Source organism: Nyctibius grandis, chromosome 9 (genome assembly GCF_013368605.1).
Source record: "Nyctibius grandis isolate bNycGra1 chromosome 9, bNycGra1.pri, whole genome shotgun sequence".
Taxonomy (NCBI): domain Eukaryota; kingdom Metazoa; phylum Chordata; class Aves; order Nyctibiiformes; family Nyctibiidae; genus Nyctibius; species Nyctibius grandis.
In genome coordinates, this window is record NC_090666.1 from 22,491,647 (window position 1) to 22,515,219 (window position 23,573).

The 23,573-nt window shown below is 39.2% G+C and overlaps 2 protein-coding genes across 3 annotated transcripts in view; both read right to left on the reverse strand.

Moving 5' to 3' along the window:
- RPL37A (ribosomal protein L37a) overlaps nt 1-22,977 on the reverse strand; it is a 259,950-nt gene extending 236,973 nt beyond the window's left edge. Inside the window, exon 1 of the mRNA XM_068407360.1 lies at nt 22,973-22,977. Coding sequence (XP_068263461.1) covers nt 22,973-22,975 — 3 coding nt within the window. The 5' untranslated portion in view covers nt 22,976-22,977. The remainder of the gene's footprint in view (nt 1-22,972) is intronic.
- The window catches only part of XRCC5 (X-ray repair cross complementing 5), a 57,541-nt gene that overhangs the window by 19,778 nt on the left and 14,190 nt on the right, over nt 1-23,573 (reverse strand). For both annotated transcript variants that reach the window (XM_068407357.1, XM_068407355.1), the window contains exons 8-15: nt 21,877-22,015; nt 19,711-19,823; nt 16,267-16,329; nt 15,441-15,578; nt 13,957-14,047; nt 12,564-12,697; nt 4,497-4,693; nt 281-374 (exon numbers count right to left, since the gene is read on the reverse strand). In XM_068407357.1, coding sequence (XP_068263458.1) covers nt 281-374; nt 4,497-4,693; nt 12,564-12,697; nt 13,957-14,047; nt 15,441-15,578; nt 16,267-16,329; nt 19,711-19,823; nt 21,877-22,015 — 969 coding nt within the window. The remainder of the gene's footprint in view (nt 1-280; nt 375-4,496; nt 4,694-12,563; nt 12,698-13,956; nt 14,048-15,440; nt 15,579-16,266; nt 16,330-19,710; nt 19,824-21,876; nt 22,016-23,573) is intronic.

Genomic DNA, 23,573 nt, shown 5'->3' on the forward strand with positions numbered 1-23,573 from the left:
CAGATCCTCAGGCTTGCCCTTTAGAGTTCTAGACACCAGGGGAGAATTTTGTCCTAAAATATCCAAGACTGATGGAAGCTTGTGCTAACATACACCTAAGGGCAGAGGAAGCTGTCTTTACAATCTCTAGCAGATAATCTCAAATCTACAAGTAGACAATATTTCAGTCATGTTTCAGCTACAAACCATCCTTTTATCAGGAATTCTCTATATTCACTATAATACACTTAGAGAAATTAATCTTCCCTTTTAATAATCAGATTTGTAAAAATATGCTTACAGAAGTGATGCTGCCTTCAGCAAGCTTCATGATGCTAAAGCTACCTTCCTCATCTTCAATTTTTGGTTTCTTAGGGTTGGGTCCATCTTCACTGCTGCAAATCAGGAGGAAAAAAATGAATACAAACACTTAAAGTAGACTGTCCTGCCTACTAAGTAGGGAGTCAGTAAATTTATGAAATAGACACCGAACACTGGACAAAATTTCATTATACAACTGTTCCCAAATTAACACTACACTATGTCTCATTTTTCCCCACAGGCTGCACAAAGCAGACAGCAGAAACAGAGATCAAACTTTATCTTAGCATAAAGCAAAGGCACCGCTTGTTGAAGGTGTGAGATTATTCATGCTTATTTCAGGAGTGAATTTACTCATACACATCATCTCCACCTTTCTAAATACATAATACCTCCATTCACTTTATTTGGAACCTCTATATTGAGTTAACCTTGATAATTTACAGTATATGATTTACAGTGTATTGCATGACTTCTGGTATTTTCACCAGATTATCTTAACATGAAACGGCAATGTTACTTAACACTTAAGTAAGAAATTAATTTACTCTTCAAAAATTACCAGCTAGTTCCTGTCTTGGAATTGATAGCTACTACATGTCTGTTTACACAGTGGCTTTTGAGTCTAATGACCCATAATCTCCATCAGCACACGAGAGCTTTATAAACTGCCACTACAGCAGTCAAAACCTGCTAGACAAACCCCAATTAAGTATGTAAGAACTCTCTTAGGACATTTTGAGCTACACCTCAAAATGCTTTCAGAAGACTACTTGTTATTTTTAAAAAGCTAATTGTGATTTTAGGTTACTTTCTAGTTTTGCCCTCACAGGTAACATATACCAAGGTATACATTCAAACCAGAAACTTAATTGTACCATCTAATGAACCAAACTTTAGAGCGCTTCTTGGCAACAGAAGAAAATCCAGCTAATCACAAAAGGGGAAGAAAATCAGGTGCTGTGTTCTGTGCCACTTAATGTGACAGGCTACTGACACGGAAGAATCAATTTCAGTTTAAGAATGACTGAAAGCTACTCAGCGATCTAAATGGCAGTATTACTGTTCAAGGAATCCCGAAGCAAAGTAAGAAGTTTTTCTTAAAAATTCTACTACTGCAGTGAAAAGAAGAAATCGCTTGACGATGTAGGGACAAAGCCAGAGATCCTGGACTACGTGCCATTTTGCATTCTACAAGGTTAGAAGTGATTTTAAAAATTGCATTACACATTACAGAAGCAATCAACTATTAGAAAGAACTTGCATAGTCTTTCTTTTTACTTTCTATGACACTGATTGTAAAGTAGGGGAGGAGTGTGTTTATCCCACTGTTTCAGTAGTCTTCTCTGTCCTTTACTTAATTTTGTCACCAATGAAATGAAATCCCTTCTCTGCAGCAACTCCTGTCATCCAATATAACCTTCCTTATCACTCTAGGAGAAATTATGACTTTGGTCATGCCTCAGGACAAGGATAGGATACCTTGCTTTATTCCCAACTCTGCTGACTTTCTGGCTGACCTCGAACAAGTTGCTTGATTGTTCTGGACAGCTGATAAGCCTGTCTGTAAAATGAAGAAACTGATACTTATCTAACACCAGTGAGTTTAGAACTTCTACTTGAACCATAATTCTTGTATATTGATGTGGTTTGATGAAAGGTGCAAAGAACAATGAAAATTATTTTTTAGAACATTTTTCTCCAAAGGTGTTGTCCACTCAATTGCAATGTCCTGAAGTCTTTTTCCCCCCTGCATTATTTTTACTGATTCAAAATGCTTTGGGACTGGAGGAAGGAGGAAAACGTAAATGATGCTGCTGCATTTAACTGCCTAGGACCAATTCTATGGCTGTCATTAATCAGTGCAGTACAGCAGAAACTAATGAATCCATACCCATTTATACCAGCCAAGGATCTGACATTTAGAATCTGTTACTGGTAATGCACTGATTAGCAGTACTTTTAAACTGTGAAACGTGCAACTACTATTTGAGAAAAATTGATAAAATACAAGATTAATTTAAAACACCCACTTCTACATTTATATAGAAGCCTCTCACACACTGCAAAGCTGGAAGAGGTAACAGCCTCTTCAAAGCCAACCTAAGAAGGAAAAAGTTAAATGCTTTCTATTTTGCTGGATTTTTCAAACACACAGAGTTTAGCAAAAGTGAAACAAATAAATGCTGGATAATAAAATCTGTATTAAGATATCACGCCTACATTTATGCTGCCTTAATCCCATTAGACCTTAAAAATCAAGCAGAGATTAATCAGGTCAATATGATGATAGGAGACACAAATCAGTTTTAGAAAACAAAAGTAATTGTCAAGAGAGCTTCTAGCCAACCTTTTCAAAACTCTTCAGTGCAAATTATTTAGATCTGATAGTTTTAATAAGTTGAATGTTATCTAATGTTTAACATTTTCCTTACTCATTGTTGCAGTGCTTTATCAAGTGATTTAATGATATCACTCAGCTTTTCCCCAAACACAGAACAAAACCATAAAGTTAACACTTCTGTTGTAGTACTGACAATACTACTGTTCCCATTCATCACTACAGCAGTACTAGGTTTTTTCATATTTTTTAATCCTGTTACCATTCATTCTTCTTTGCATAGTTGAGTCTGTATCCTTTTGCCTCCCTTACAGATTTTTTAAAATCATTTTAATGCCTTACATCAATTTCTATCTCAATTATTTTTATAGCTGCTTTCATCACCCCTCTAAAGGAAAGCAATTTTTAAACAAAATAGCTTTCCTTCTTGCTTGTCAAATTGATGCCTTTGGGGTGATATGTTTTCAAGCAACTACCAGTAATGGGTCACTTTTTTGTTTAAATTCTCTCCCTAGCTTGTTTGAACCCAAGTTTTGCCTTTTTTTTTTTAAACTGGTTCTATCACTTTTTAAAATACACATATAAATGTATGTATGTATACACACACACACACACAGAGAGAGAATCTGGGGCACAGAGCAAGGACAGGCACACTCAACAATGAACAAAATAAAAACCAAGGTGTTTCCCAGTCTGCATACAGAAATGTGGTCGTTATTCCAGAGCAGTAACGTGAGAAGTCCTGTGCCATGTCTTTCCAAAGATAACATGCTGAGGAGGCTCTAGCAACCCAAGGTAAAGGATATATGACAGCTCAGCTAAGCAAGGCCTCAAAATGGCTCAAAGACATTGTTCCTAGCGCTGAAAGGACTGAGCTAAAAATGACAAAAAGGAGGGAGAAGGAGCTAACTGAGAACTCTCCAGCATCCCAGGGGTCTCACTAGTTGTATTTTAGGCATTAAATAAATTAAGCTCCAAGCAGGTTTTGTTTGAGCAAATTGACTTGTGGCTGGGGTGACAGTACCAATGCAGCAGCAATTAAGGATTTATTCTTAATATTTGCAGCACAAATAAAGTAAACACAGTATATGTAATAACAAATAAACAAAAAAACTATCTTAAAAACTGTTCAGACAGTAGATGTTCCAGGAAGTGTGCATAACAGTTTGATTTTTCAAGACATACGGATTTATTGCACAGCAGATAATAATGAAGCTGCTTTGCTTTTGATTTGGAATTCAAAACGAAAGCTACAGAACAATGCAAATTGAGCGTGCTGAGAAGGAAAACTCATCTTTACAGATAATTTAAAGCTCTGCAGCATTTATTCTGAACTAAATTAGACCCTCTGTTATTCTTATTTGAACTATTTTATAACTATTAGTAGGACAAACTGTTTGACCAGGAGACAATAAGCAATGCAACAGGTTGCCCAGAGAGGACGTGCAGTCTCCATCCCTGGATGTTTCAAAACCAGATGGGATGAAGCCCTGAGTTACCTGTTTAGATCTCATAGGTAACCCTGCTTTGAGCAGTAAGTTGAACAAGAAACCCTCCTGAGGTCCCTTCCAAACTGATAGATTTGTGACAACAAATTTGTGACAACAACAGACATGAGGAAGCTACAGACTGGGCCTTGGTGTGTCTTGCCCCATAATAGTAAGACCACCACTATTCACAAAACATCCTAGACATACTGTCGTACCACAATATTCTCTGGCCATTAGTATTTTTTCAGTGTGTAACTCATTGATCTTATGTTCAAAAGACTCTGAGCCCACTTCATCCAGCAAAAACAATTTGAAGTGTAAAAAAAACAGTTTCAGAAAAAATCCATAATACTTCTCCAGCTTACTTGTCTTTGAAGATGTCTTGAGCAGTCTTCTCTTCTTTTTTCTTGCCAACTTCCTTTAGGGGGAAAAGTGCTTTTACTTTTTCAAGAGGAGACTGACACCTTTCTTTTACCACACGAGGCATCTCCAGCATGTCTAAAATGTGCTGTTCAATTGGCGGCAATGGCTCATTGGGATGAAAAGCTTTATGTTGCAAACACTGCAAGAAAAAATTTGAGCAAAGAAAAACTTCTAGTTCATGCGCTTTTAATATAATGCCTGTATGCCTGATACCATACGGTAAATGCAAAATATCTTCCATGTTAAAGAAACTACCTTCATATTGCCGACAAATATTCTGGCTCACAAGTGGATTGAAAGTCATATGATCAGCTGGTTAAAGAGATTAATAATGATATTAAACAAGAATACTGATGCAGATGAGTGTTCCCACACCCACTGGAATGAGTTCTACGAGAATTATTAGGAAAATCCCAGGAATGAAAGCCATCTGCATCTATTCAGCTTTTTAACTTCACTTTACCTTTAAAATGCAGTTCTATTATAAAACAGTCACATGAGAGAGATTTCTATACATTCCCAAATTAGGCAACGAGATATATACCCCAACCATGTATTCCAGTTATTGTCCCTCAAAGAAAATATTTCTTCTTGGTCAATAAAACTCAGTATGCGTACAAGAGAAATTTTCACCAGTTTAAGAGCAAATGGAAAGAGAGAAGTTAAATGTGCACACGTAAGGCACACAATATAGGTATGTTTGCAAATTAGCTTTGAAAAGAGTGATGGAATGAAGGGGCCTGACAGATGTACATCAAAGTTGGAACAGATGGTAGGAGTTACAGAGGAGAAGGCTGTTTCACCAAAGTGTAAAGACAGTGCACACAGTCAGGGAGCCAAGCAGAGGGAAAGAGATGAGATTAATGAGGCAGGCTACAGAAATTCCATTGAGAATTTTAAAAACAAAGTAGGTATCTCTTAAATGTTGTGAAGTGTGGGATAGCAGTAGAGATGTATGTGTACGCGCATATATATACACAGATACCAGTGCATGCACACACATACATAAAAACACGCGATGTACATGGGAGAATAATTTTTCCAAGCCCATTGTACTGGGTGAATCAGACATGAGTGTGAAGGTAACTACTCACTAAACTAGGAATACAGCAGATTTGCTCCCCTGTTGGCTGTCAGACATGACACCAATTTAAAAAACAAAACCAAAGCAAACAAAAAACCCTTCTATTCATGCTGAAAAGCTGCCAATAAAGAAAATCCAGACCATATGCTACACATCAATACCGATTTGCTTTCATGCTGCCATTAAGATTCCAATCCATATTGGAGCATACTTTCAAAAGGAGGCAGTCATACAAGGCTACTGATTTGGAAACACTTGTAATGATTTAAGGCAGAATTATTTTGAAAGAGAGTAAAAATGTTGCTGGAAGCTGCAGTAATGGCTCTTGTGATAGAAAAAAAAAACAATATTAAAACAACACTAGGGGACTGAATTAGTCACAAAGCAAAAAACTTAAGTGCCCTGTTGTGAATGTGTTTTTCAGGCTTTTACATCTGAAATCTCTGTGTACAGCTGCAAGACCTGAGCAGACTGAGTAACCACAGCCTCCACTTGTTCCTGTTTTTAGAGTAGATGATGACCTCTGAAACCTGAGATGGCAGGTACCATCAAAACTCAAGTGCTAAATGGAGATGAAGTTGAACAGACCTATCCTGAAGTTTCTAATCCCAAACAGTCCCTTTTAACCTTGCTTCCTCTTCCTTCTGCGCCCAGCAAGAACCACTCCTACCTTCACTGGCTAGGAGGCAACCCACACTGCCACTGTCTTCCAGACTCACTGTCCTATTCATGCATGTTGTCAGCAATGTACTAGCTCCTCCGTGCTCTTCCTAATTTCCTTACATTTCCAGCCTAGACATGTAGCCTAGGAACAGGGGTCACACTAAGATACTGGTCAATGAATGTAAGGAAGTGGGATTTTCACATAATTAATTCCATGATAAGCAATGGCATAAATGCATGAATAGACAGGAATTTACTGCCTTATATCTTATAAAACCAGCCATTATCAAAGAACCCAAAGCCCTGCCTGTAGCACCAGTCTCGTAGCCAGGCATTAATAGAGAGAATCCTACTATTCCATCCCGCGTCATCACCTGAAAATGGAAGGAGGGAGGAGAAAACAACTTGTGCCCCAGACTCTTTCACCAACCGTCCTAGGGCCTTGTAGTCTTTCTTCATCCCCCTCAGACTACGGGATGCAGCTTCTTCCCCACCTGTCTGGAAGATCAGCAGGGGGTAGTAGTCTGTGGCCTTCACCAGGTTGGGGAGTTTCCTGGTAATATCCCTGATTCGGGCTCCAGGCAGGCTGCAGACCTCCCTGTGATGGGGGTCAGCTCACATGACTGGAATGTGGTCATGGATGGCTATGTCTTGTTCAGGAAAGACAGGCCGCTAAGGAGAGGTGGTGGAGTTGCTCTTTATGTGAGTGAGCAGCTAGAATGTATTGAATTCTGTCCAGGGGCAGATCAGGAGCGAGTTGAGAGTTTGTGGGTGCGAATTAAGGGGCAGGCTGGCAGGGGTGATACTGTTGTGGGTGTCTATTACAGGCCACCGGATCAGGATGAGGAGGGTGATGAGGCCTTCTACAGGCAGCTGAGAGCAGTCTCGCAATTACAGGGCCTGGTTGTTGGGGGGGATTTCAACTACCCTGATATTTGCTAGGAGGCCTACTCAGCCAGCCATCCTCAGTCCAGGAGGTTCCTCCAGTGCATTGATGATAACTTTCTGATGCAAATGGTGGATGAGCCAACTAGGAGAGGAGCGCTGCTGGATCTTATCCTCACTAACAAGGAGGGTCTGGTTGAAGAGGTGAAGGTTGAGGGCAGCCTTGGTTGTAGTGACCATGAGATGGTAAGAGTTCAGGATCTCATGTGGCAGGAACAGAATAGCTAGCAGAATCACAACCCTGGACTTCAGGAGGGCCAACTTTGGCCTTTTCAAGCAATTGCTAGGGGAAATCCCATGGGACAGGGTACTAGAAGGTAAGGGGGCCCAAGATAGTTGGTTAGCATTCAAGGACTGCTTCTTCCGAGCTCAAGATCAGAGCATCCCAACAGGTAGGAAGTCAAGGAAGGGTACCAGGAGACCTGCATGGTTGAACAGGGAACTGCTGGGCAAACTCAAGTGGAAGAGGAGGGTGTACAGATCATGGAAGGAGGGGCTGGCCACTTGGGAGGAATATAAGTCTGTTGTCAGAGGATGTAGGGAGGCAACTAGGAAAGCTAAGGCCTCCTTGGAATTAAACCTTGCAAGAGAGGTCAAGGACAACAGAAAGGGCTTCTTCAAATACATTGCAGGTAAAGCCAACACTAGAGGCAATGTAGGCCCACTGATGAATGAGGTGGGGACCCTGGAGGCAGAGGATAAAACGAAGGCGGAGTTACTGAATGCCACCTTTGCCTCTGTCTATACTGTTGGAGGCTGTCCTGAGGAGCCCCGGACCCCTGAGGCCTCAGAAGAAGTCAGGATAGAGGAGGAATCTGTCTTGGTTGATGAGGGCTGGGTCAGGGACCAATTAAGCAATCTGGACGTCCATAAATCCACGGGTCCTGATGGGATGCACCCGCGGGTGCTGAGGGAGCTGGCGGAAGTCATTGCTAGGCCACTCTCCATCATCTTTGCTAAGTCGTGGGCAACGGGAAAGGTGCCTGAGGACTGGAGGAAAGCGAATGTCACTCCAGTCTTCAAAAAGGGCAAGAAGGAGGACCCGGGTAACTATAGACCGGTCAGCCTCACCTCCATCCCTGGAAAGGTGATGGAACAACTTGTCCTTGGTGCTGTCTCTAGGCACATCAAGGATAGGGGGATCATTAGGGGCACTCAGCATGGCTTCACCAACGGGAAGTCATGCTCAACCAACTTGATAGCCTTTTATGAGGATGTTACCCGGTGGATAGATGATGGTAAAGCTGTGGATGTGGTCTATCTCGATTTCAGTAAAGCGTTTGACACGGTCTCCCACAGCATCCTCGCAGCTAAACTGAGGAAGTGTGGTCTGGATGAGCGGGTAGTGAGGTGGATTGTGAACTGGCTGAAGGAAAGAAGCCAGAGAGTGGTGATCAATGGGACAGAGTCCAGTTGGAGGTCTGTGTCTAGCGGAGTCCCTCAAGGGTCGATACTGGGACCGGTTCTATTCAATATATTCATTAATGACTTGGATGAGGGATTAGAGTGCGCTGTCAGCAAGTTTGCTGATGACACAAAACTGGGAGGAGTGGCTGACGCGCCGGAAGGCTGCGCAGCCATTCAGAGAGATCTGGACAGGCTGGAGAATTGGGCGGGGAGAAATTTAATGAAATATAACAAGGGCAAGTGTAGAATCCTGCATCTGGGCAAGAACAACCCCACGTACCAGTACAAGTTGGGGGCAGACCTGTTGGAGACCAGCATAGGGGAAAGGAACCTGGGGGTCCTAGTGGACAGCAGGATGACCATGAGCCAGCAATGTGCCCTTGTGGCCAAGAAGGCCAATGGCATCCTGGGCTGTATTAGAAGGGGTGTGGTCAGCAGGTCGAGAGAGGTTCTCCTCCCCCTCTACTCTGCCCTGGTGAGGCCACATCTGGAGTATTGTGTCCAGTTCTGGGCCCCTCAGTTCAAGAAGGACAGGGAACTGCTAGAGAGAGTCCAGCGCAGAGCCACGAAGATGATTAAGGGAGTGGAACATCTCCCTTATGAGGAGAGGCTGAGGGAGCTGGGTCTCTTTAGCTTAGAGAAGAGGAGACTGAGGGGTGACCTCATTCATGTTTATAAATATGTAAAGGGCAAGTGTCATGAGGATGGAGCCAGGCTCTTCTCAGTGACATCCCTTGACAGGACAAGGGGCAATGGGTGCAAGCTGGAACACAGGAGGTTCCACTTAAATATGAGGAAAAACTTCTTTACGGTGAGGGTGACTGAACACTGGAACAGGCTGCCCAGAGAGGTTGTGGAGTCTCCTTCTCTGGAGACATTCAAAACCCGCCTGGACGCGTTCCTGTGTGATATGGTCTAGGCAATCCTGCCCCGGCAGGGGGATTGGACTAGATGATCTTTCGAGGTCCCTTCCAATCCCTAACATTCTGTGATACTGCAAGAAAGCATCCTGCCTTGCTCCCTTCCACACAGCATCTAGGAACACACTTTTATAAGACCGTATTTTAGCAAATCTATAAATCCTACAGGAACCTGATAGTATTTAAAGCCTTAGAACATGGGGGATCAATTCCGCTATCTAAAAGATAAGCATCTAGTCTATACCAGTCACCTACTAACTCTACACAACCACAACTATCATGTACTTAGGATCTACGAAACAAGAAGGATCAATTACTTTCCCAAGGTTCTTTTTTCATGGATTATGGAATAGACTTGGACAACTCAGTTTACACTAGTTAGTTAGCTTTAGGGTGGTTAAATCTGTGTGAACTGAATCCCCACACAAGTGTCTTAGAGTTCCATTTACATCCAGTTTGTGACAATTTCAAAATGACCTTCCAACAGACCCACTACATTCAACCAAAGGCAAGATTTCTTGTTGCTGAAAGGTCACTTCTGTGAGCTACCTCCTGTTCCCCTGCTGCTCTCCTTTTTGAAAGAACATCATTGTGCAGTCCAACCACTTACAAACGAGCTCAGCCCTCTACAGTCACTTATGTGTGGTCTAACAAGACCCATTACAGCATATTTAGATGCAGACTCTGCAGCTGGATCCTATGAACTATGCGATGCTGCAGGCCACCATCCCCACAAACCTTCCCCCCAGGTCTGTCTCAGTACAGAACAGTAATTGTTGAGCAATTTGTTTATTTGGCTATCAAATAAAATGCACTGAATTCCTCAAATGTCTTATGTGCTTCAAATCCCTGTATTTAAGAGGAACAACTTAAACAATGACATTGGAAGTCTGACACCACAAAAGCTATGAAAGTTTAGGTAGGCTTTTCTGGAAGCAAAGAATAAAAGTTGAAATTCTGGATATTCCTCATCTTCCACTCCAGCAAGCATTAGCAACTCCTTTCCACACACTCTGTCATTTCCTGATGCCTGCCACAACTTCCAGAGATATAATTTAGCTTGATGTTTCTGTTTAAATTCTGGCTCTTGTCACTTATCATTCCAAATATCTTCATGAGGCAACAGAGTAAGGAAATGAACGGGGAGTTCATCCTTTCCCCAGAGTTACTTTTCCAAACCATCTGTAGGTCCTGCTCAGCCCAATGAATTTAGTGGCTACATTCAAAAGATGATGTATAATTTTTCTTCATAGTTCTTAAGGAACCAGCAGTGCCACTTGGTCTAAAATATTAAGAATCTGGAACATGTTTGCAGCAAAGGAGAGAACAATCTTTCTGCATCTTATACATATTAATAGCAGTTTTGTAACTAAGACAAAAAAACGGGGCTGTGCGCAGACAAAAGAAAGCACTAAAAGGACTGGTAATTTATGGCTTTATAAACACCAAGCACTGTGGACAGGAACTGTACTACCTAGTACATTGAAACAGTCAATAAATATTTTTTCCACCAGCAGCATTCACCCTTACAAAATCCTATTATCCTCTAAGGAAATTGGCGAGTTACGCAGTTACTCTCTTCTAGCAGCACTTAACTGCTGGGACACCATCCTACTGTTTCAGAAGACAAATGGCACACCTAAAGAAACATCTTTCGTTGATAGGCAACATCCACTGAACCAAAAGAATGCAAAATTTTATCTAGCGATACAATAGAGAAAATTCTCTCTCTTACATTTTCATTTACAAGCAAAACCATATTTGTTTTGTAATACCCAAGCTTTACAAGCCTTCTTAAAACAGGAGTCACGCAGAGGTCAACCCATTTTAAGCTCTTGCCCAATAATAACCTTCTACTGACCAAATCTTGCATTCAGTTACACAGTCTTGTCAATATGACTGGCAGAACTTGAAGGGAACACTGAGTTCTTCAGATGTTAATCAGAGTAGGATTTGAAGACAGTGGGCTTACATGTGTTCCTGAAACATATATATGACCTTCAGATCCTTTGCTTCTTTTGGCAATACTGAGGCAGCATGGCTTTTGAAGCTAGGGTAAGTCGTCTTAATTTAAAAAAGCATCTTCCTCCTACTTGTAAACTGAAAAAATTTTATTTGCAATTGTTGAGATATGATGAACATGGTTGCTGTAATACCATTTTTGGTCAATTTTCAGAGTGGAGTCACGCACTCAGTATATCTCCATGGCTCTGTATACAACACAATTCTGCAGCTGCATAAATTGCATCGTAATTTTCCTTATTTTTGAATTTGCTGTGTCACTTTTTTGAACACTTGAATTCCAATGTATAATTAAGTCTCTCATCCTCACAGTTGCAATGAAAATCTTCATGATATGAACGTAATGTAAATCAAAATGTAGACAGCTTGATAACTGCAAGAACTGTGAACTGTTCTGCTCACCCATAAAATGCATCAGCTCAGACACCCAAATGGAATATTTTAAAAGTCAACAATGTTAACCATTTACTACTGATCAAGTTCACCAAAGACTGATCTGTTTTGGAACGACTGCTAGATGCAACAATGCACAGAAAAGCGACTCTGCTCAAGATTTGATGGGATACAGAATGAGGAGCTAAAGAGATCCCTGATTTTCAGTCAATTTCTTTCTTTGCCCTGAAGCTGAAGACTGAGTCTATGCCTGTACCATGATGGTGGCAATACACTGTTGAGATACCCAAGCAAGTTTTAACTTGTCTAGTCTAGGTGCCTGTGAATATCACTGATGCTATTGCAGACACCTCAGCACAAGTGTAATTTCCCTTGCTTCCTGGAAACTGGAAATTTTAAGAATAAAATCTGTCAGGGACAACATCGAAATCACTGGCTACCCCATACTTAAATGCAAAAGAATTTATATTCCCACCTTCACAATGCAGATCTTCCCAACGTGAATCAGAGAAAGATAGAAGGTGAAAAGTCTTAACAAAAGAAGCTTTTAAAAAACGCCATATAGTTCATCTCACCTGATACAACCTCTGAAAATGAGGGTTTGGGATTTTGCTGGGCTTAAACAGGTCCTCAAAAGTTTCACCATCATCATCTTCATCAATCAAATTCATAGAATCAATCAAAGAGTCAACAGCAGATAACTGATCCGCTAAGGCAGCAATTACATACAAAGAAAAATTAAATACACCTGCAGATGGATGCATTGCTTGAAACAATTTATAAATAAATATTCACTTCACAATGTGAGATTTTGACCAAGTCATTACATGCCACCAAATACACTGCAGATATAGATGTGCGAATAAAGAGTATGGATAATGGACACAGTAATAAAACCCCTGCATTACTTAAGGACTACAAGGTAAAGTCATAAAGTCTTTTTTTTTTTCCCCACAAGACCTCAATTATTGCTGCCTTTCTGCTTCCATTTTTCTTCTTTTTCAAGATGTTTTTATTTGCAACAGAAGGTTTATAGGCCACTTACAAAATAAGGAGAACAGTTGGTTTGAAAAACTAAATGGCATAATATAAATTTTAAAAGTTATGATTGCAAATTAACACAGTTCACAATAGTCAACTATTGCTTTGGTAAGACAGATTTTAGAACTGTTCTCAAACTGCTGGTTATGGGCAAGAAAGTAGAAACTGTTTCAGAAACAACCCAGCATGCTTTATATACCCTGATGTGCAGATGCCCATTCAATGGATCTCATAACAAATTAAAGAAGTGGGAGTGGATTTTAAACTACATCCATTTACACTCATTGCTGTGCAAAATTCTCAGAACAGCGAGTCAAGCTTTGTATGGCTGCCTGTTCTATGGCTCTCCAAAGACGCCCTCCACCTGAATCTGGACACCACCAAGTGCATACTTTAAAAAACAACCCACCACAGAAAATACAGTCTTTGCCTTTGTACTTCATATTAACAGGACATACTGCAAGCGGCTACAGGACCGGTTTTGCATGAACAGACCTGATGCCTCTAATTCTAGCTACCTAATCACATATTGTAGCTCCCACAAGGTTTCGCTGTTTAGTCTAACAAATGAACTCAAAGATCAAAGGATACAGAGGATCAAATCTCAGATGTCTATCACAGAGATCCTGTGAGACTAACAATCCCATAACCTGAGCCAGAAGTCATTTCATAGGACAGTTTTAAAAGACTGCCTGCAAACCTCAAGTCTGCTCAGCCTGCAACTAAGCTGGCAAAGTTTTGATACAGGCTTCAAGATGACATTACCATAATGTATTTCCAAAGGGCTGGGGTTTTTTCCCTAAACCAAAATAATGAAAGGTTATGTTTTCATTGGAAAGTCAAATATTCTATCTCTTCTATAGTGTCTTAAAGGAAGACAAGTAGGTTACTTTGTCCAGTTGCTCAGCGAAGGACTATCTATCTTACCTGTAGGAATGCATTTTTTATTGTTTTTCAAGGATGAAAATATGTACTGTCTTAAGTCTTCCATGTAGGGTAGCTGTACATAGATGAGACACTGAGTAAGACAAAAGAAGAAAGAAACAACTGAGCCTGAAGTAAAAAAAAATCTAAAGTATCCCAAAGTGCCTTATCAGGACAATATAAACATAAGAAAAATCCAAAGATCTAATATCTGTATGTATCAAAATACTTCAATAAAATATTTACAGAGCATCACAGTTTTAAGCAGAATAAAACACAGTATTATTTTATAATATAGTGATGGCTACACTCCTCATTTTCCTACTGGTACAATAAAAACCTCCCAGTTCATCCAATCCCTTTTTCTTGTGCAGAGTTCCAACCAGCCAAGTTTTCAATGCCCCATACACTGGTGCTTTGGGAGGTTTTATCACAGCTTACAGTGTTTCAAAGTCAAAAGTTAGTTTTGTTCTTTTAAAATTCTCAGCCTGATTTTTTCTATATTCAAATACCTCCTCCAGTTGGTACAACCCTAAAAAATTCCTTTCCATTCTTTATGTTTATACCCTTCAAAAGTCTGAAGATTGTTATGTTCACCCCCACCCCTTCGTCATTGCTTAGCCATGCTATACAAATTTAGCTCTTTCAATAGTCTCTCGTAAGTACGATCAGTGGAAACATATGCTGCAAAAATTCTGACATACTGTGTTGCTTCTGGGTCTCTCAGAATTTAGAAAAAAATATTGCAAATATGATTCTGCTGTGTACAGAACTTTCTTTTTTCTCCTAAGAAAGAGACTTCACTTCTTTCCCCTGTTTGTTAAAATAACCTTTTCAAGTAAATAAATATACTACTGTCTTCCTAACTCTCCATATGAATTTAAACAACAGATTTAAATGCTGTGAGCTCCTCCCCTCAGTTCCAGTTGACTTGGAAACCTAATGACAACAGCATAGTTGGACATGCTTGAAATGCCACACCAACTATAAAATTCAAATTTTGTACTCCCAAGCAACCTGGAGATAAATCTGTAGTTTTAAGAAAATGAAAGAATCTAGTGCAACTTTGGATTGTACACAGAAAGGTAAGAAAGATGTGGTAACTTACTACATAAGTATGTGATTACACTGTTTCTAGATACTAAAAAAATCGAGATTTCCAGGATAACAAAATGAAATTATGACTATGTTATTGAAATAAAAATCAGTATTCTTTAAGTCTGTAATATAAGAGGATACTAATAGACACATAAGGCATTATTTTTCCTTGTATTTTTTCTATGGAATCTTCTTATTACTATTTATTACCTCCTTGTCCTAAGAGTTGGTACTATTTCCTAAAAATCACTCTGAAAAACCACATTGGCTTCTTCTGGTATTACGTAACACTGCAAATTCATATCATTCAAATATGGTCATTTATTAATTGGTATTTGTAAAGCATCAATATGGAGGCTCTCTACAGAAAGGTAAGCGTGAAAAAATACCTCGTATGCATCCTTAATATAAGGAAAAGCTACTCCAACTTGTGGGTTGCATCTTCTATCATAAGCATAACGCACTATAGCTACCACGTTCAACTCATCCAATGCATGAACAAGGGCAGAAAAAGCAACTGCTGCATTCTGGGAGGAGGAAAAAAAAAAAAAATCTAGAGTCATGCAAGTTCTCATTAGTCTGCTGAAATACATCTTTCACAATGAATTCAACAGCACTGATTTAGTCAAGACTAGTTCTCATTTCAGCTATAACTTCAACACAAGCATTTTTCATGTTCAAAAAATGAAAAAACAGAAAGGTCAAATCTCATCATGACAGTGGATCCATTCGAAGCTGAGCAAACTTTAGATCCAGCATGTTCCACCTTTTCTACTAGGTGTGGAGAGCTCTTGGAAGTATTACAAGAGAGAGAGAAAGGGAGGGAAGTCAGACCCTCAAAGGAACACATCAGAGCACCACAGTGAGGTTTTTACCTGTAATATTTAAAATAATTTGGAGGTCTGTTCTAAATAACAGTGACAGTGCACACTGTTGCTCTGCATAAGAATGGACTTAAGCACCAATTCCAGGTTCCCCATGCCCTTGGACAAACATAATATTTAGCGGTTTCTCATTATTCATGAGATATGATATTTGTTTGGGGTCTAATCCAACTTCTTTTTATCCTAATGGACAATGGAACGATATTTCTGTAAGCTGCATTAAAATATTCGTTTTATTAACACAGAAAGAAGGGACAATTTCAAGCGCCACTACTATTCTTTTCTGTTCCATGTCAAAACACCTTCAGCATTAAACCTCAGTTCACCTTACCTCATCATCTTTCGCTGCAAAGACCTTCAGAACCTGGTTGCCCATGTAGTAATGCCTTGGGATCTACAGATTCAAATGGTAAAGAGTTAGCTGGATCTAAATCAGATGTCATTAATGTGATTGGCCCAATCGAATTATGAAACAGCTAACACATTGATCAAGTGAGAAGTCACAAGATTTAATTATTATGCATAGAAGTTAAAGCCCTGTATATGTTTCATGTCTCTCTTACCACTCAATATGAATATCCAGTCACATTCAGCAGGATATTCGTATACCTCCCTATTTACAGGCAGGAATGAAAGGCTACGGTACTTGGAGCTGTTACCAGTCTGAATAACACTGCAGTAGTTCAAAAGTCAGTGTGGAAAACCACAGTAGTTAACAAAAGACCTAAACCTAACTGATAGCACGTCTATGCTATTAAACTTTCCTAGCAAAGACACGTCAAAAAGGAGCTGAACAAAGTCACATCTTTAATAAAGCTACTTCAACAGCAACCTGGAGTATATACAGCTGTGCTGGCAAAGAAGCTGTTCTGTTAGCAGCAGAGTTTATGCTGTTTGTGAACACAGCTGAGCTCCACCCCCCGGCCCCAAAAAGATAGTTTCATTAAGGGGCATTGGCAGAACAGCTGGAGCTACAGAGACTGTTAGACACACCCAGAAAAGACTGCAATAGTGGAAAAACTGGCACAAAAACTGCACACTACCATGAACACTGGTTAAAATGGCCTTTCTTTGTTAAAGAAAAATCTCTTCAAATTACACTGTCTCCAAACTAACCTGGACTTTCATTATTTAGCAAATTACCATAATACTGCTGAAGTCAGTGACAACTTGCACTAGAGCAGATCTATTTCATGTATTACAGCACGATTCTTCAACTCAGATTATCCTACCTGCAATTATTCTTTGCTGTTCTGTCTTTAAAAGCTCAGGAAACTTTATGTTCATTATAGTATAAATATCTACACGTGTGTATCACTACACCTTTTTTGTTTGCAAAAAAAAAAAAAGTCCCTTTGTAATATTTTCAAGTATCATTTCTTGATTTATGTGGCATTGCTTATAAATTAAAAATCAAAGTTTAAATGGCCTCTGATCTTCTTTCCTGAGGGATGTGAATAACTCAGAAAAATACTATGAGGTGGTTCTATTCCTTCTTTAATTATGTATTTGGAGCTGTTCCAGTTTCTCTAGTTAATAATAAATTATATTTTCTCCAAAGTTTTTAGAAGAAACAATTTAATATAAAACATACTTTTGAATAGTGTCAGTATTATGATTTCAAACAATAAAATTCAGGAGCCAGAACATAAGGAAAGCACGGATCTTAACAATTCCAGTTGTAGTGGAAAACGTCCTGATATCATTACCTATACAGTGTAATTTTAATCCTGCAATCACATGTGAATAATTTTATTTCACTGAGGACTATGCAACTACTATTGGGCACAATTACTCACACTCCTAGTTACAGGACCAGAGCACACTTTATTTAAGATGTAATTCCTATTTGTTATGCAATCCACAGACAAGAGAAGCACATAATAAAAATTATCAAAAGCAAGAAATATTTTGTGCATTGAAAAAATATAAACCCAGTTTGTTAATTCTTTGAGGCATATTTATGTGAATCAAAAGTATTCCTACAACTAATTATATTCCTATAATTATTAACTATGTATTTGAAGGTATTACCACACTATCTGAATAACGGTGGCAAAAAAAAATCCATGTGAAACAACGGCTCACTTAAAGGAGCACGATGCTTCTCATCCGTTTTCCTCTTAGTTTCTGTTTTCAATAAAAGTCAGACTTCAAGCTGAAATAAGAGGCCAGTCTCCAGCATAAGAAAATGCTGAACATGGTGAAATACATCTTACAGAATTAAATGAAGACAGTAAGACCCAGCTGAAGGCTAATAATGCACAAAAAGATGCAAGAAATTGTATCATTGAAACGTTGGGTTCAGACACAACATTTCACTTGTTAGACCCAGTTTCTGGTACAGGATTCAGCAGTCCCTAACATCTCTCAGCCCTGGCCAATTTAGGGCATATAAGCTCAAGCATGATATGTTTCCATGATCAATCACTTTCAGTACACAAGCTCTCACGTTACTTAACAAAACTAAGTTCTGAATGTCCTCAAGGAGCAACCAGGTTACAGTTCCCATTTAGGCTGGCTTCTAACTTCAGTAACTCAACGTAACTTCCTGATTCCTCAGTTAATAATATGCTTTGGACCACTGCACTGCAGTAGTCTAAGGGCATACTGAGCAACATGCACCGGTTTCTGTGCCACGTGTACTATAAAGTAAAAATATGTTTAGTTACATCCATTTGGCAGTAAGCTCCCACAGATACTTCCTATTTCATTAGCATCTTTCCTTCCTGGTAGAGGTAACGATTCCTCAGCCTTTGTCAAGGGTTCCATTTTGTTTAGGCAGCGAGACATTTCAAAGAGCAGGAAGGCTGGGAGCTTTCAGAACAGAAGGCACAGAGCTGTCCTACGATTTCCTTTCAGTTTTGAGTGGTGAAGGGGACTGGGTGCAGTGAATTCCAAGAAGAGTAAAGTTTCAGCCACCCTGTGCAATATCCCAGAGAAGAAAGAGTGGGAGCAACTTAATATTTCTAGCAGTTACTGGCACTCACATCTCTCTACTTTCTCCTCAGGTGTCCTGCTTCAAGAAGGGTTTGTTAAGCCTTTGCCTAAGGCTTTCCTAATGCTTAAGCCCTGGATTTTCTGCAGGAAATCACCTTGTGCTGGATAGCTTTTATTAAGGTACTTGCTCAACGTAAGTTTCTTACAACTTCTACGTAATATGAACAGCAAAGTCTCACTGAAATATGAAGAGTTTTTGAATTACGTTACCTTCTAAGTTCTATGAAGTGTTCCCTACGTTTAGTTTTTGTTATAGTAGAAACAAGAAGCAAATCACGTTCACAAACTAATCCTTATGGAAACGAGAACGAATGCAGTCAGTTCTCAGGCTTTCTTTAACTTTTCTTCAATGTTGAGGGAGAGGCTGCTTCTGTTAAAAAGAACACACTAGTGGCTGGACAAAGCCCAAAAAGGCTTCTGCATGAACTGAACAGAAGAGAGACCATCTTCTGTTGCAGATCTGGCATCACTATTTAAGTTCACGAGATGAAACGAGACTACAATACCTCTGTCTCCACTTTGCAGAGACCCCAGTTCAGTGGCTCTTGCTTCACTTGAGGGCCCAATGGCCATTATTAAGCTTCTCTCCTTCACAAGACTACATACTGTTTACATGTACTGGAATCAGCAAATAATTCATCCCTGTATATCTGACTGCACATGCTCCATTCCCAGTATTGGACCCCACTACAACACCACAACTTTAGTGAATTCAAACTGAAATCAATTGTCTTGAACAACCCAGGAAAGTTGAACGGGAAGTTTAGTACTGTACCTGAGAGGATCTGCTGAATCCCAGAACAGAAAAACATTTTGCTTCTGTTTTGTATTTCATTTGCTCTTCGTCTTCCTTGGAAAAAGGAACTATATCACTCCCATAGCGAAACCCTGGAGAACAAGAGAAGAGCATCTGGTAAGCATATGGGCCTACAATTCTAACACCGAAATTAGCTCTCTGAATATTTTAACAATGCATGCATGCCCCACAGCTACACTCCACACACGCTCATCAAATTACTTTCCCTGTTAACAAAAAAAACCACACACCCCATAGACACATTTTGTACTTCACAAATGGCAGTTGCACTCCTTGTACATTGTTTTATGTAACACAGCTATCCTCGTAGAAAGCAGGAAAGAAAATAAGGGAACTGAACATCTTGCCCAACAAAGTTATGCTCACAGAATAGATTTAAGCAATCAGAATAGATTTCAGCAAACAGACTGCAAAACTCCCTGCAAATGTAATACAAAAAACCCCAAACACCACAAATCACGGACAGGAAATGACACCAGAAGAGATTCAGAGAACAAAATCTGTTAACAGTGGAAGTAAGATACACCCTCACATGCAATGGAAAAGCAAAACACTCTTGTATGCAGAAGTGGTCTCTCTATGCATTTCTGTGTTTTACTTCCCGTGCCTTACATTACAGGGATATCTCCACAAAATAGGAAGCTGTTCGTTTCTCAGAGGTATCATCTGTTCCAACTGCTTATTCACCCACCTCAAGCTACAATATCCTCCCTGTAACATCATCACTTTATTATACTGTCACCAATTAAGGATGATATCCTCAGGTGTGAAGAAAGCAGAAGGAACAGAGGTAAATCCCTGGATGAAAAACCCATATGCAGATAAATTTTCCTAGAAAATGAAAAGGAAATACACAGGCAGCACGAAAGAAATTTCAGTATGAGTGCTTCAAATGCAAAATATTGTCTAATAATGACATTTCTCAAAATGTCCACAAAAGTCCATGAGGCATCAGCAGCTCTTTAACTGTAAGAAATATCACACCATTGATAGAGAAATTTTTGGACTCTTTTGTTCACACTGAACTGTTCATCGCTTCTTTTTACTAGCATCCCACAACTATTCACCAACTTGGGCAGTCAGGACATCAGCAGAGAATGGTCACAAATGCTTCAAAATATATTCACTATGAAAAGTGATTTTTTTTTATTATTTTACTAAAGTTTTTGAAATTATAAAACACAGACTACTGGCTTTTACTTATCATTTCTGCTTAAAGAAGCAAAGAAAATCACACTGTAGTTGGGACATTTTTATCTGCTACTGCTACAAAAAACCTACAACGGCTACAATTGAAAGAGGTTAAATTTAAAAAAAATACAGTATTTGTCTTCATTTTTTAAATCATTTTATTCATTTGACAGCTCTTTCTATACTGTTATCTGAATAGTTCTGCCCTTTATAGTTAATACATTTCTCCCACTTGAGTGGGAATCAAACAGCAAATGAAAGAAAAAAATTAGTAACAAAATATATCTACACAATCACAAAAAGTTAAACATATTTGCTTAACTCCATTTTTAAAAAGTCAACTATTTCATACTGTTTCTGGGCCCTTTAGTCCTCCAAGGAATTTCTACTCAGAAAGAAGCTGAAGGTTATAAAAGAAGTATTCTGCATACCACTACATCAGATTGAACCTATTATAGAATTTAAACAGCAAAGCTAATGGACTCCTGAACACTAAACCTTCCTGTAATGGTTTCATCTTCCCAATTGCAGAATATCTAGAACAGTTGCTTATCTAGAAAAAAAAGCAGTGTTATGGAAGTATTCATGTTATCAGTACAACTGAAGATCTGAAAAGAGAATAGAGGTAGTAGCACTACTCACTACAGAACTGAGGTATGGTACTCCACAGAATATGGCTTAGGAAGCTGTAGTGCCTTCCAAGTTCCAGATGGTGGTATTATTATTATTCCTATTACTGGCAAAAGTAAGAATTTTTAAAATATGTGAAGACAAAGAGTCTCACGTAACAGTCTCTGTGTTCCATAAGCTTACAGAGCTTACATTCGAAGATCACAGATAGGCTTCAAAGTATAAAACTAAAAGGCATTTAGGTGATTTAAGAGTACAAGCCATTATCTTTGGTTTGTCTTCAGGGTGCACATAAAGTCATACCTTGAATAGTATCATCTCTCTGAACCTCTGTCTCATCATCATCATTCAAGCAGTAAACAGTTTCTTTTTGCACATCATCTTTTCTGAGGGTTTTAGCATCCACAACTGTCCACATTTTTTTCACCTTCTCTTCTGTGACCTTTATATCAGAATTCAAAGAAAAGGAATGTTTAACATTTCAGTGGGATCCAGAGTGCTTACCAGAACATGCAAAAAAGATCAAGTGCTGCGTTATTTTGCCAATAAAGAGACTAATAATGACAGCCCCAAATATGCACCTCTGACTGCTACCACAGTGCTTTAAGCACACTGTTTCATCTGTATGAGACCTAACACCTGAACTGTATCACACTGACTGCATACTAGTCTTGGTTATTTATTAAAGTCATTGGCTAAGTCATTTGTGGAAGTCTTTTAGTCACAGGATAACATGTAACTTGCTTGCTATGTATTTCACTTTCTCCACCTACATAAACACTTTTGGCAAAACATTAAGATATACGTTAAAGATACCAGAAGACTCAATGCTCATTCAGCTTTTTTGCCCATGTTTTGCATCAGGCTTACTACACTACAGGATAAAAATACCCTATGTTACTGCAACTTCCCCAAAAGGCAGAAAAAGATCCCAGTTGCATTACAGGACTGGAAGGGGAAAGGAGGAATAAATATCTGCCATGAGTGAATGTTTCCTAACTACTGGGAAAGAAAAATGCTTTCTTTTCTCTCTACTTAAGTGAAATTGACGGTGTACTTAGTGAATGAGAAGAAAAACAGAGAACTGGGCAGAAAACAGAAAAGACAGAACAGATCGCATCAGTAGATACCACAAGTCTATTCCTAGCTCTGATCCAACTGCTGTATGACAGCGGGCTAGTCACTCGGTTCATGTTGCTTACTCTCCCAAGCTTCATTTATTTTGTGTGTAAACGCGTTTGGGAGGGCACTCTTACTGCATGTTTGTACAGGTCTGGCACAATATCCTAATAAAACAAAAATTATGAATAAGTATAAATAGAAAGCAAGCAGCAGAGATCTCTTTCACGGCCAGTATGCCTATCTCTCAGAAATCAGATATATTTCAAATTTGTTAACACATCTTCCTGAAACTTTGCAATATTGGCCAGACTCTTAGTCTTGGGTTCAAGTAACAAACCAATTAATCTCCATCTCACCAGATCCATCAGTGCTGCCACACTATATAGTTACCTATTAATTATTCAATAACTGGAAATTTGCACATTTTCTGTGTTTAAATACACTTACTTCTCCCTACTACTGTCTGAAGGACCCATATAAAGTGTAAGGGAAACAGACTGGGCCCAAGCTCTGCCAAACAGTATAAAGCAAACAAGCAGAAAAATACACCTGTTTTCCTCAAGTCTGAAATAACAATAGAGGCAATTCAAAACAATAGCTGGTAAAACATTTACACCCACCATTTTACATACACATGTGCATAATTCCTCTCATGCCTAGGGCTTAAGAAGTATATATTAAGTCTCTTTGAGCTGCAGACATATTACTGATGCCGAATGGAAAGCTTCACACAAATACAGCATTCTTAATTAGGTTTGTCAACTTCAATACCATTAAGTGTCACAGCGTAGATCGCAATTACTTCTATTTCTGTACATTGTGAATTTTAGTTCTTTAACATAATGTGTACAATATAGTGAAGTTAGAGTTGCTGGGGG